Source organism: Poecile atricapillus, chromosome 28 (assembly GCF_030490865.1).
Source record: "Poecile atricapillus isolate bPoeAtr1 chromosome 28, bPoeAtr1.hap1, whole genome shotgun sequence".
NCBI classification, from domain to species: Eukaryota; Metazoa; Chordata; class Aves; order Passeriformes; family Paridae; genus Poecile; species Poecile atricapillus.
Window position 1 is genome coordinate 752297 of NC_081276.1, and position 12121 is coordinate 764417.

Genomic DNA, 12121 nt, shown 5'->3' on the forward strand with positions numbered 1-12121 from the left:
AGTTGGGCAAGAGGCACTCGGGAAGTTTTGGGCTTTATTTGGGTCTTGTTTAGGGAGGAGAGTGAGAGCAGTCCCGGAAAAAGGAGCGAAGTGTCCCCAGGGCAGAGTTACTGCAGCCTGCAGGGGGGTCGGGGGTCGGGGCACAAAGAGGAGGCGGCGCCGGGTGGAGCCGGGAATTCTTTATTGGACACGGACAAAAGAGCAAAGAGACCAACACTGAGCTGCTGCCCAGCACGGGCACGATGCTGCCAGGGTCAGTCCCCTCCCCGCACACTGAGCACAGAACACACCCTTTGTACCCTGGTTTCACCCCAAAAAGTTGGTGCCCAGCCCTGCTGCCACCCCTGGGGCAGAGGGATCCGGCTCCGGCAGCTGCCTCTGGATGGAGAGAGGATCATGATGGTGAGGAAAGGGGCTTGGAGCAGCTCCTGAGTGCCTGATCCTGGTCAGAGGGAAATTGGGGAGCCATGGGGTGCTTTCCAGTCCTGACCCTCGTCCCAGCCAGAGATGCCTCAAGAAAGAGACACTGGGGTTCCTTCTGTTTTTCATTAGAAAACCCTTTATATTCATTTCATGTCGGTTGAAATCACAAGAAATTAGGTAGGAGGGGAAAAAATAAAACAAACCAGAACAAAAAATTAAAAACAAGGGGAAGGGACAAATACAGACACCAGCACAGCCCCCCCGCGGGTGCTGCCTCCGCAGGGACGGGACACGGGACAAGACCAAGGACATCGGCTACGGTGGGACTTAATGAAGTGACTCAGGCAGGGGACGAGGCAGAGGCTGCTCTCCCTTCACAGCCTCTCCTCCTCCTCCAGGTGGGAGCTGCTTCCTCAGCTCTCCTCCTCCTCCTCCTCCTCCTCGTCCGCAGCCTCCGACTCCCCGCGAGCTCGCTCCAGCCCGGCCTTGGGATAGTCCTGGACACTGCTGGGGGAGAGCAGGGGCAGGGAGAGCTCAGGCCCTGCCCCTCTGCCACGTCCCAGCTCCTTCCCAAGCTGGGAGAAGCCTCTCACAACCCACAGGATGTCCCCAGATCATCCCTGCCGAGCCCAGCGACCTCAGCCCTGCCCCCCACACTCACTTGTTGTGGGGCTCCTCTGTGGATGCCTCCAGCTCCCCAGCTCCTGGCCCTTGGCTCTTGTCCTTCTCCTCTGTGCCCTCTGGCTTTTGGGATTCACCATTCACAGGACCTGACAGGTCTGGAGGGAAGAGAGAGAGGCTCAGGCTCTTGGATCCCCTCGCCCATCCCAACCCTCATGGGCTGAGGATCCATGGCCACAGGCTGTCCCTGGACATGCAGCTGAGCCTGAGGGGGCCCCTGATCCCCACAGCTGCAGGAAGGTCCCCAAAACCTCCATCCCCCAGCCCAGAGGCACCGTCAGGGTGGATTTTCCCCGTCAGCTCCTCAGGGAAGGCTCTTGCAGCACCAGCAGGACAGGCCCAGGCAGAGACCCGGCTCTGAGGGTGGAAGGTCCCAGTCACCAGTGCCTGTGCAAGAGCCTGAGCCAGTGTCCAAGGACATCTCCACATTCCTTCGTGGCTGGAGCAGAGCTCAGGCTGGCAGGGAGGAGCTGCCCCTGGGCCAGAAAGCAGCGTGGGGGCCCCTGGAGCCCGGGAGTGGGGCTGGAGGTTTGCCCTGTGCCCTCACTGCATTCCCCATCCCGCCCTTTCCCGCTCCTGGCACTGGCCTGGAGGTGCTGATCCCCTCCCACCAGGCCAAAGCCACCTCCCCATGTCCCTGTCCCCAGCAGGACGGGCCATGCCCCGAGGAGGAGACTGTGACCTGCCCACACAGGGCAGGGAATGTTCAGGATGCTCAGGGATGTTACCAGCATTTGTCTCCTCTTCCCCCTTCTCATTCCGTGTCTCTGCTCCCGACAGCTTCTCCTGGCCCTTCTCCGCCTCCCCCTTGTCCTTCTCGGGCCTGGCTTTGTTGCCTTTCTGGATGGATTCCATCTTTGGTCCCAGCACACGCGACTTCAACCGGGTGTAGACTTCAGCTGCTTTCTCCATCACGTCCTTGTTGGCTTTGTAGCGACGGATCTGCCCCGGGGAGCGGGAGGAGGGACCCCCTTAGAGCCCCTGAGGGCTGGGGCAGGCTCCCCACTCGCCCCAGGAGGGCTCAGCCCTCTCTGCTCTACCTTCTTGAGCGTGGCCACCACGTCCGTGTGCTTCTGGAGGATGTGGGAAGTGACCTGGAGCGTGCCCAGCTCCTCCAGCGCGTTCAGACACCGCTTGATGTCCTGCACGGATGGCACCGGGATCAGGAGCTGCCCTGGGGGCACCTGGGGCTTCTCAGCACCCCCAGAGGGAGGAGGAGGAGCCTCCCGGGGTATCACAGCCAGGAAAGGCCCAGCAGGGATGTCCCAGGCCAGGCACTCACCGGGTTATCCACCTTCAGCGCAAACTTGATCTCGCTGTGAAGTTTCTGGAGTTTCTCCTCCACTGTGGGCTCTGGAGCAGAGACACAGGCAGAGGTGTCAGGGCACACAGAGCTCAGGATCCGCTCTGGGGCCTGGAATCACTCCCAGGCAGGGGTTTGTGTCCTCCTGCACTCCCAAAGTTCAGCACGGCCCCAGGAATGTCTCTGGGACGTGTCTCAGGGGCTGGGCTGTGCCAAGATCGGGAGGGGATGTCAGGGAAGTGATCCTGGGATCACAGCAGTGCTGGGAAAAACCCTGGCACAAACTCACTGATCCCTCCCTGTCCCAGGGATGGGGGAACCAACCCTGGAGCCCTCCCCTCCCTCTCCTCCCCTCTGTGATGGGAAGCAGTGGCTCTCTCACCCTTTTTCTTCTCCATCCTCCTTTCGGGGATCGGGTCGGATTTCTTCCGGCCTCGTTCCACTTTCAGAGGTCTGTGGGAAGGGAAGGAAAAAGGGAAGATGGTTGTGGTGAACACCCTGCTCACCACTGGGCTAACAAGGGGATGGCACTGCCTGCAGCACCCGAGACCCCTCCACCCTGATCACAGCTCCCCTGTGCCCCAGCTTCCCAGGAACGCAGACAGGAAAAGCCCCACGAGAAAGAAAACACCACGGAACCTCATCCTGGAAACCCCCAGCAGCTCCTGCAGCCCCTTCAGCTCGGCAGGGGGGGAGGAACAAGCCCAGCCCCTGTGCAGGAGCAGCAGCCCCACGAGCCCCATCCCCACCCCGGGGTGCTGGGGCCGTGCAGGAACAGCCCCGTTCCCAGAGGAAAGGGGAGGGAGATGTGGAGATGCTGACTTGTTCCGTGGCTTCTCCTCTGCTCGGCCCCTCTTCTCCTTCTGATTTGGTTTCCTTGACAACTCCGAGGGCTGCTTCTTCACCGGCTTCTTTACCTTGGAGGAGAGAACAATGCAGGGAGAGCGGCAGAGCCCTCCTTGCTGCAGAGCCACGGCCACGCCACAATGTCACCACGGCCACCCCACGGCCACCCCACGGCTCAGGGACACCCCAGGCACCCCACACCGGACCTGTGGTCACCCCACAGCACACAGTCACCCTACACGCTCCCAAAGGCTCCAGGGGACAGTGGAGTGAACCCCTGGAACAGCACCCTGGAGATCAGGGAATGGTTTGGGTTGGAAGGGAACATAAAGCTCCTCCCGTCCCACCCCTGCCATGGCAGGGACACCTTCCACTGTCCCAGGCTGCTCCAAGCCCCATCCAGCCTGGGATGGAGCAGCCACAGCTGTGCCAGATGTGAGGCCCACAGCTGGATGATGCATCCTGGGCCAGGGGAAGAGCTCCCACTCCAAGGCATGGAACTGCCATGGACACAACCCTTCCCAACACCATCTGGGCAGCTGCAGGGTAACCCAGGAGCATGAGAGCAGGTCCCTGCCCCTCCTGGAGGTCCCTGATGGCCTGACAGGGAGGTGACAGGCTGTCCATCCACCCCCAGGCCCCCACAGCTCTGCACTCACCTCCTTCTCCTGCTCCAGCTCGGAGTCTGAGGAGGACTGAGCCTTGGCCCGGCCTCTCCGGCCCTTTTTGGCCGTTTCATCCTCGGCGCTGCTGTCCGAGTCTGAGTGCACCTCCTCGCCCTTCTCTGCCTTCTCCTTCCTTTTCTCCTTCTCCTCCTTCTCCTGCTCCCGGAGCCGCCGGATCTCCTCCTCCTGCTCCCTCTTCCTCTTCTCCTCCAGCTCCCGCCGCCGCTCCTCGTCCCGCCGCTTCCACTCGCTGATGCGATCCACGTCGCTGTCGCTGTCACTGCCAGGACAGGGCAGGCTCGGACCCCTGTGTGACCCCCAGCCCAAGGGTGACAGTGTCCCAGTGGCCCAGGTGAGCTCACCTGTCGCTGCTGGAGCTGCTGGGGACTCGCTCCGGCTTTGGTTTCCTGCCCCGGGGCTTGGGAGGGGGTTTCTCAGCTGCAAGACAACAGGGACATGTTCTGCAGGAGCCCTGGAGGTGCCTCTGTTGAAACAGCCCCGGCTGGTGGAGGCAGAGAGGTTCTGGAATGTGCCCACATTCGGGATGGGACCCCAGAGGCTTGGGGAAGCAGGAGCAGCCCTGGGGGTACCTGGCTTGCGGCCCCGTGGCGCCTTTTTCACCGACACGTCCGAGTCCGAGTCCGAGTCCGACTTGGTCATGTCCACGGTGGCATTGCCCATCTCCAGATCCGAGTCCACTTTGGAGTCGGAGTCAGAGCCAGACTCCATTTTCTGCAGGCAGAGAGCGGGGCTGGGATGGGAGGTGGCCGTGGGGTGGCACTGCCCCAGTCCCAGCCATCCCCCCAAAGCCAGCAGTGTCCTGCATCCCGAGCCCCAGCAGGTCACCAAGAGATCAGCGAGCTCCAGGTGCTCCAGCCCTGTCACCCCCCACCCACAGCACAGACCCCGACTCCTCTCCAGCCTCCCTCATTAGGGGCCCTTTACCTTCTTCTTCCTCCCTGCTGCCGGCATCCTCCGGGGAGCCCGGGCCACTGGCTTCTTTTCAGGAGTGAAATCCTGGAGAAAAACGGAAATATGAGGAGATGTGGAACAGTGTCACCACGGTATCACACCAGCCAGGTTCTCTCCAGCCTCTGCCTCACTCCCACAGGGATGCTCTCCCCACCACCCTGCCAGTGAACCCCCAAATCCTCTCACCTGGTCACTGTTTTTTTCCGACTCGGAAGATGTTTCTGAGTTCTCCTCTTCTGTGACAGAGGGGCTGCCCTGATCCAAGTCACTGGAGGATTTCCGAGGCCGTTTTGTCACAGGCATCTGGCAAAGAAGAGGTGACAAGATGAGAGAAGCCCATTCCTTCTCCACCCACCATGGAAAGCAAAGTCCTTCCTGGGAAGGGCTTTCTCCAACTCTTCCCAACCAGCCCTGCAAGAGCTGCACTCAGATCTGCAGCTCTGGATCCTCCTCCAGGCTGCTAACCCCACCAGGACTGACCACCCCACCACCCCACAGGCATCATGAGACAGCTGTGAGACCCCCAAAATCACACTGAGCCCCATTTCCCTCTGGAGAATCCCGAGGGAGTTGGCTTCTCCAGCACCTTCTGCTGGGGTGGCTTCAAGGAAAGCTCTGTGATGGACCCACAGTGTCCCCTGGCTGGGCCACCCTCCTGTCCCCAGCCTTTCACTCACTTTCATGGCCAAGGATTTCCTCTTGAGCCCGCTGTGGTCGCTGCCTCGATCCGAGTCCTCATCGCTGTCCACCTTCTCGGTGGGCATGGTGGCCATGGCAGAGTCATCCTCATCATCCCCGGCGTCGCTCCCCGCCATGGGGTCGTTCTCGGGGACGTCGCTGTCGGAGGAGCTGGCGGGCTAAAGGCAGCGGGAGGACAGCGGGGTCAGGGGGGCCTGGGGGGCACTGGGGGGCAGGAGAGGAGGGAGAGGGGGCACCAAGGGTGGGGAGCTGGGTGTGCAGAGCAGTGCAGAGCAGTGCAGAGCAGTGCAGAGCAGGACAGGGCAGGGCAGCCTCCCCTCCCCTCCCAGCACGGATCCCTCCGGAGCAGCTCCGGACAATGCTGCAGCCCTTCCTGCAGCCCCTGACACACGGCTCCGAGAGCGCCCCTGACACACTCCCGGGGTGCTGCTGCCTCGCTGCCCTCTGCCCCCCATCCTCACACCCTGCCAAAACCCCTGCAGCAGCCTGGAGCAGAGCCCAGCCCTCCTCTGCCCTGACGGCGCCAGACAAGCCGGGGTGGCTGGGTTCAGCCTCTCCTTCTGCCTCCACTTGGATCGGGCTCTTCACATCCTCTTCACACACCTTCCCCATGGGAAAGGTCCACAGAACGAGTCCAGGTGGCCACGGTGCTCTTCCCAGCTGGGATCTCCTGTGTCCCGCTCCCTGAAGGTCTCCTTGTTTCTGCAGCCCATCGGGAGGTTCCTCACACAGGGACATCACACACCCCAACTTCATCTTCTGGGCTGCTCCTCTGTGTGTGGCAGCACTGATATTCCCAGAGTCAGGGTTCTTCCAGCTGCTGGAAAGCCTCTCCTCACCCTTGGCTGCTCCTGGCACCTCTCTTCACTCAGGTCTCAAAGCCAAGGAAACTTCTGTGTCTTCTCCTGCTCCTTTCATCCACAGGATGCAGTGGGTGTTGGTGAGCCCCCAGCCTCGTTGGGTCCCTCATCCCTGAGGGGAGTTCCCAGCGGATTCCTGCCCGTGGCAGGTGCTGCCTCCTTCACCACCACCATTCTCCAGGTTTTCAGGCACCTCCACAGCCTCAGCTCGCCCCACATCCACAGTTTTGGGTGGGTGATTTCCCAACCCCTGCCCCTCAAACCACATCCTCACTCCCGGCCTGGGGGACTCACTCCCTGCTCCTGCTGACCTCCAGGGACCACCTCGACCTCGCTGCTCACCCTGCAGACCTTCCTCTGCCTCTTCAGCCCCACTGCCTACGAAGCCAATGCCTCCTGTGATGATATGATGTGATTTACAGAATAATCATGGTCATCAGGTGCCCCCACGAGCAACTGACAAAGAGCTGTTCCCTGGCCTGGCCTGCTCCAAATCCAGCTGGAGGGCTCAGGAACCTCGGGAATGGATGGAGAAGGGGACTTCCCAACAGTCCACGAGCAGATCCAGGAGCCAGGGACAAGCAAGCCTCAAGTTCTTGCTCTGACAACAAAACCTCCGTGATTTTGGGCAAGCAGCACAAAGCACGACCCCGGTTCCACCGCGACAACGGGGCAGAAGCATCTTCCTCCAGAGCAAAGCAGGAACTTCCAGCGCTCCTGGAAGCCCAAGGGAAACCCCTCCATGGAGGAAGATGAGGAGAGCAGACTCCCTGAGGAAGGGAGAGGGCAGGGAAGGAGAGGGGAGCTAATTCCACCCCAAGGAAGCCAAGCTGGAAGCTGGAAGCAATCGGCACGGCAGCGAGGAGAAGCAGAGACAGGAGGAGCGACTCGGGGGCGCGGAGGGGCCACGGCCCCATGCCCTGCCCAGCCCACACTCACCGCAGGGGCACTGTAACTGGCGTGGGGGTTGTTCTGGATTTCCCACAAGCCCTCGTTGAAGCCTTTTCTCTTGTTTGGTTTCCCATATTTGTCTTTATATTTTTCGTAAGGGAACAGATCTTTAGGGCCCAAGAAGGCGCTGGAGAGAGACAAAGCAGAGGTGAGGCCGGAGCGGAGGCAGAGCCCGGCGGGGGGAGCGAGGCAGCGCTTACGTCTCGTGGGTGCCGAAGAAGAAGATGGGGTACTTGTTCGGGGGGGGTTTCACGGCGCCGTCCGCGATGTCATCGATCTGAAAGGAAACCCAAAGCACGAGGAGGTCAGAGACAGCGGTGACACGTCCTCAGCCCCGGCAAGCGGCGTCGGGTCCGGCACCCGCTTGGAGCCAAGCGCGGCAGGAAAGCACCCGGACGGGGCCCTGGCTACGGATCCGAGTCCCTGCGGGATCTCTACCAGAGTAACGGGAAGGATCCGGCACCGAGGTCTTGTGGGCAACGTGGGCCTTGCTCTACTCCCCCGGGATCCGTGGCCGGGAGCCCGGCGGCGCGGGCGGGGGGCGATGGATGAGCGGCCGCAGGGTCCGTCCTGGCTGGAGCCCGGCCGCAGGAAAAGCCCCGCTGCCGGCCGGACACCCCGTCTTCTGTGCTCGGGGAGCCTCGGGGTGCGCAGGGGGTGCTGGGGAGGTCTTCGGGGTGGGGGGACCCTTCCCCAAAAAGCAAGCGAGCTAAAGCAGAGGGGCTGTCCTGGCAGGAGCGGCAGTCCCGGGTCTCACGGCGAGGTGCAGCCAAGCGGTGTCAACTCCGGCCCCCTGAGCTCCCCGATCCCACAGGATTCCACCTGCCAGTCTCTTCCCGTCCAAGGGCACTGCATGAGCCTGCCACGCCCTCGGCTGCTCCCGGGGACCCCGCGGAGCCCCCAGGCACCCCCCAGCTGAGCACATCCCAAAGCAGCTCTCAGGAACTCCACGGCACGACGCTGTCACCCGGCCGGTGGCACCAGCTGTCCCCGTCCCCAAACGCTCCAGCATCCCAAATAACGGCCCCAAAGCGCAGCAGCACCCGCTGATCCCACGCCGTGAGTGCTGACAGCAGCCCCCCACCCATGGCACACCCAGAGCGTCCTCAACACCCACGTCACACCCTCACTGTCCCCAACAAGGGGCAGAACCGCAGCCCCAAGAGCGCAGGATCCCATTCCAGTACAGGATCCCATCCCAGGGCAGGATCCCATCCCAGTACAGGATCCCATCCCGGTGCAGGATCCCATCCTGGTGCAGGATCTCATCCCATGCCAGGATCCCATCCCAGGGCAGGATCCCAGCCCAGTGCAGGATCCCAGCCCAGTGCAGGATCCCATCCTGGTGCAGGATCCCAGCCCAGTGCAGGATCCCATTCCAGTACAGGATCCCATCCCAGTACAGGATCCCAGCCCAGGATCCCATCCCAGTGCAGGATCCCATCCTGGTGCAGGATCCCATCCTGGTGCAGGATCCCATCCCAGTACAGGATCCCATCCCAGTACAGGATCCCAGCCCAGGATCCCATCCCAGTGCAGGATCCCATCCCAGTGCAGGATCCCATCCTGGTGCAGGATCTCATCCCATCCCAGGATCTCATCCCATCCCAGGGCAGGATCCCACCTCGGTACCGAGCTCCCGTCCCCTCAGGGGATCTCTGAGCCCGTGCTGGACGCTCATCCCGGCACAGCTGCTGTGGGGTCCCCGTTCGGGCACAGGACACCCCATTCCAGTTCTGGTCCCATCCCAGTGGAGGTGCTGGAATGGGAGCTCCGGTCCCAGAACGGGTCACCCCGCGCTGCTGCTGGGCCCCAGCCCAGGACATTCCCGGGATGTGACCCCGCATCCCGCTCCGGGTGCCGGGACAGCCCCTCCTGCCAGCCCCGGATCCGCGACAGACCCGCCAGGGTCCCGCATCCCCACCGGGACACCTATCCCGGCACCGGTACCGGTACAGAGCCTCCTATCCCGGTACCGGTACAGCCTGTCCATCCCGGTACAGCCTGTCCATCCCGGTACAGCCTGTCCATCCCGGTACAGCCTGTCCATCCCGGTACAGCCTGTCCACCCCAGTACAGCCTGTCCATCCCGGTACAGCCTGTCCATCCCGGTACAGCCTGTCCATCCCGGCACAGCTTGTCCATCCCGGTACAGCCTGTCCATCCCGGCACAGCCTGTCCATCCCGGTACAGCCTGTCCATCCCGGTACAGCCTGTCCACCCCAGTACAGCCTGTCCATCCCGGCACAGCCTGTCCATCCCGGTACAGCCTGTCCATCCCGGCACAGCCTGTCCATCCCGGTACAGCCTGTCCATCCCGGCACGGCTCCCGTTACGGCATCTCCATCCCGGGACGTGCTCCGGTACCGTGTCCCCATCCCGGGACGGGATCCCCATCCCGGGACAGGTACCGTTATGGCATCTCCATCCCGCCAGGGGCCTCCGCTCCGGGGACAGGGGTCGGTCCGCGTCCCCATCCCGTCCCCGGTCCCCCCTCCCGGTCCCGCCCCCATCCCGCTGCGGGACCCCCGCCCCTCTCCCGCTCCGCTCCCCCGCGGCGCGGCCCCGCGGTCTCACCCGGGCCGGCCAGTGCGGGTAGCCCTTCATCTTGGCGAAGACGAGGTCCCCGGGTTTGAAGCTGTGTGGCATGGCGGCACCGGGGGGCGCGGGGGGCACCGGGCGCGGGCAGGCCCAGCCCAGGCCGCGGCAGCACCGGGCAGGCGGCGGGGGCGGCCCGCACCGCACGGCACGCAGGATGTCCCGCCCCCGGCCGCGACCGCGCCTCCCATTGGCTCCGCCGCACGTCGTTCAGCCAATCCGACCAATAGAAGCGAGGCGGCGGCGCGGCGGGATAACGGGATTGGGCCGCGCCGCCGGAGGCGCCGAAGCGGGGGGCGCTGGGGGGCGGGGCCTGAGGGGCGGGGGGGGAACGGGGACAGGGACCTGAGGGGGGACAGGGACAGGGACCTGAGGGGGGACAGGGACAGGGACAGGGGACAGGGACAGGGACAGGGACAGGGACAGGGACAGGGACAGGGACCTGAGGGGGGACAGGGACAGGGACAGGGGACAGGGACGGGGACAGGGACAGGGACAGGGACAGGGACCTGAGGGGGACAGGGACCTGAGGGGGGACAGGGACAGGGACGGGGACAGGGACAGGGACCTGAGGGGGGACAGGGACAGGGGACAGGGGACAGGGACAGGGGACAGGGACAGGGGACAGGGACAGGGGACAGGGGACAGGGACAGGGACGGGGACAGGGACAGGGACAGGGGACAGGGACAGGGAGCTGAGGGGTGACGGGGACCGTGTGAGGGTGACAGGGCTGTGGGGTGACAGGGCTGTGGGGAGAGGGTCAGGGCTATGGTGACACAAATCCTGCCCCATCACTGCCCCCAGCTCAGCCCCCCAGGCTGGGGATGCGGCTCCCGGCCGAATTCCTGAATTCCCCGGGGCCATCCCGGGACCCCAAACTCCTCCAGGGCTGGGGAGGGCGGCGGGTGCCCGTGTCCGTGTCCCAGGACAGGGCACCGGGAGGGTCACGGGGGGATCCGAGCCACGGGCTCCGAGCTGGGCTGGGCTGGGAGCCGGCTCTAACCCAAACTCTGCAAGGTCAGGGAAAGGGAAGCGGTCCCTGCCCGCACCGGGCCAGGAGGGAGCAAAACCCAAACCTCAAGCCATGGTCTGGGGAGGAATTATTGCCAGGGCTTTGTGGGGAGGTGTGTGAGGAGGGGAAATGCCGCTGCAGGGAATTGGTGTCAGGGTGCACGGGGGTGTTGGGAGCGCTCCCTGTCACACGGTGAGTGTGACACACTCCTGCCAGGCTGTGCCATATCCACTCTGTGCCATATCCACTCTGTGCCATATCCACTCTGTGCCATACTCTGGCTTTGCCATATCCACTCTGTGCCATATCCCAGCTGTGCCATGCTCTGGATTTGCCGTATCCAGTCTGTGCCATGTTCCGGCTTTGCCATATCCAGTCTGTGCCACGCTCTGGATTTGCCGTATCCAGTCTGTGCCATGTTCCGGCTTTGCCATATCCAGTCTGTGCCACGCTCTGGATTTGCCATATCCCGGCTGTGCAGTGTTTCAGGCTGTGCCACATCCTGCCCGTTCCGTATCCCAGCTCTGCCACATCCCAGCAGCTCCAGCACATTGTCCTCAGCCTGTCCTGTGCCAGGGCGCTGGAGGGCACGGTGTCTCCGTCCGTGATTCCCGCTGGCGATGCCGCTGTGTGTCCAGCCTTGCTCCAGGCGCTCCCGGCTCTCGGTGCCACCGGGTGCCACCGGAGGGGCAGCGCCCGGTGCGGCCGCACGGGTGAAGGCGCAGCCCCCGCTCGGGGTGGGCTCCGCCTGCTCCCGAGAGTCGCAGCCCCTTCCCCGCGTGTCCCTGGGCACGGGGAGCAGGAGCTGTGCCGGGGAACAAAGGCCGTGACCCCGCAGCAGCCGCGGGAGCTGCGCTCGCCGTGTCCATCCCGGGGTTCGGAGCGCTCGGCCGGTGTCCCGAGGATGGCTCGGACACCACGCTCCGTGTCCAGCCCCGGCTGTGGCCCAGCTCCACGCGAGGTTCGCTCCGGAGCTGCCCAGGGCTCCTTTCAGCCCGCTGGGCTCACACCGGGGCTGCCCCCGGGCCACCGGGAGCCGAGGCTGCTCCGAGCGGGCTGCGGGTGCCGGTTTGGGGTGCTCTGGGGTCCGTGAGGCTCCGGGGGTGACCC

The 12121-nt window shown here is 64.0% G+C and overlaps 1 protein-coding gene across 2 annotated transcripts; it reads right to left on the reverse strand.

Moving 5' to 3' along the window:
- Window positions 1-164: 164 nt before the first annotated feature.
- Window positions 165-10165, reverse strand: HDGFL2 (HDGF like 2). 2 transcript variants are annotated; one of them, XM_058858748.1, is made up of 16 exons: window positions 9978-10165; window positions 7601-7677; window positions 7389-7527; window positions 5568-5747; window positions 5077-5193; window positions 4864-4935; window positions 4509-4650; window positions 4281-4356; window positions 3913-4198; window positions 3230-3324; window positions 2790-2860; window positions 2387-2457; window positions 2145-2246; window positions 1833-2046; window positions 1085-1202; window positions 165-927 (listed from the first exon to the last, which is right to left on the reverse strand). In XM_058858748.1, exons 1-16 carry the CDS (start codon window positions 10047-10049, stop codon window positions 837-839), a joined length of 1923 nt encoding a protein of 640 aa, XP_058714731.1. In that variant the 5' UTR covers window positions 10050-10165; the 3' UTR covers window positions 165-836. The 2 variants fall into 2 exon arrangements, with proteins under 2 accessions (XP_058714731.1, XP_058714730.1); XM_058858747.1 differs by having other exon boundaries at window positions 165-930.
- Between the last annotated feature and the right edge of the window lie 1956 nt (window positions 10166-12121).

What these genes read in the sequence shown, in the direction of transcription:
- HDGFL2 (XM_058858747.1), bottom strand. Translation starts at nt 10,049, where the DNA reads ATGCCACACAGCTTCAAACCCGGGGACCTCGTCTTCGCCAAGATGAAG. An exon ending in TTCTTCGGCACCCACGAGAC is followed by an intron (nt 7,528 to 7,600) that starts GTAAGCGCTGCC and finishes GTCTCTCTCCAG; the next exon opens with CGCCTTCTTGGGCCCTAAAG. An exon ending in ACAGAGGAGCCCCACAACAA is followed by an intron (nt 931 to 1,084) that starts GTGAGTGTGGGG and finishes GCTCTCCCCCAG; the next exon opens with CAGTGTCCAGGACTATCCCA.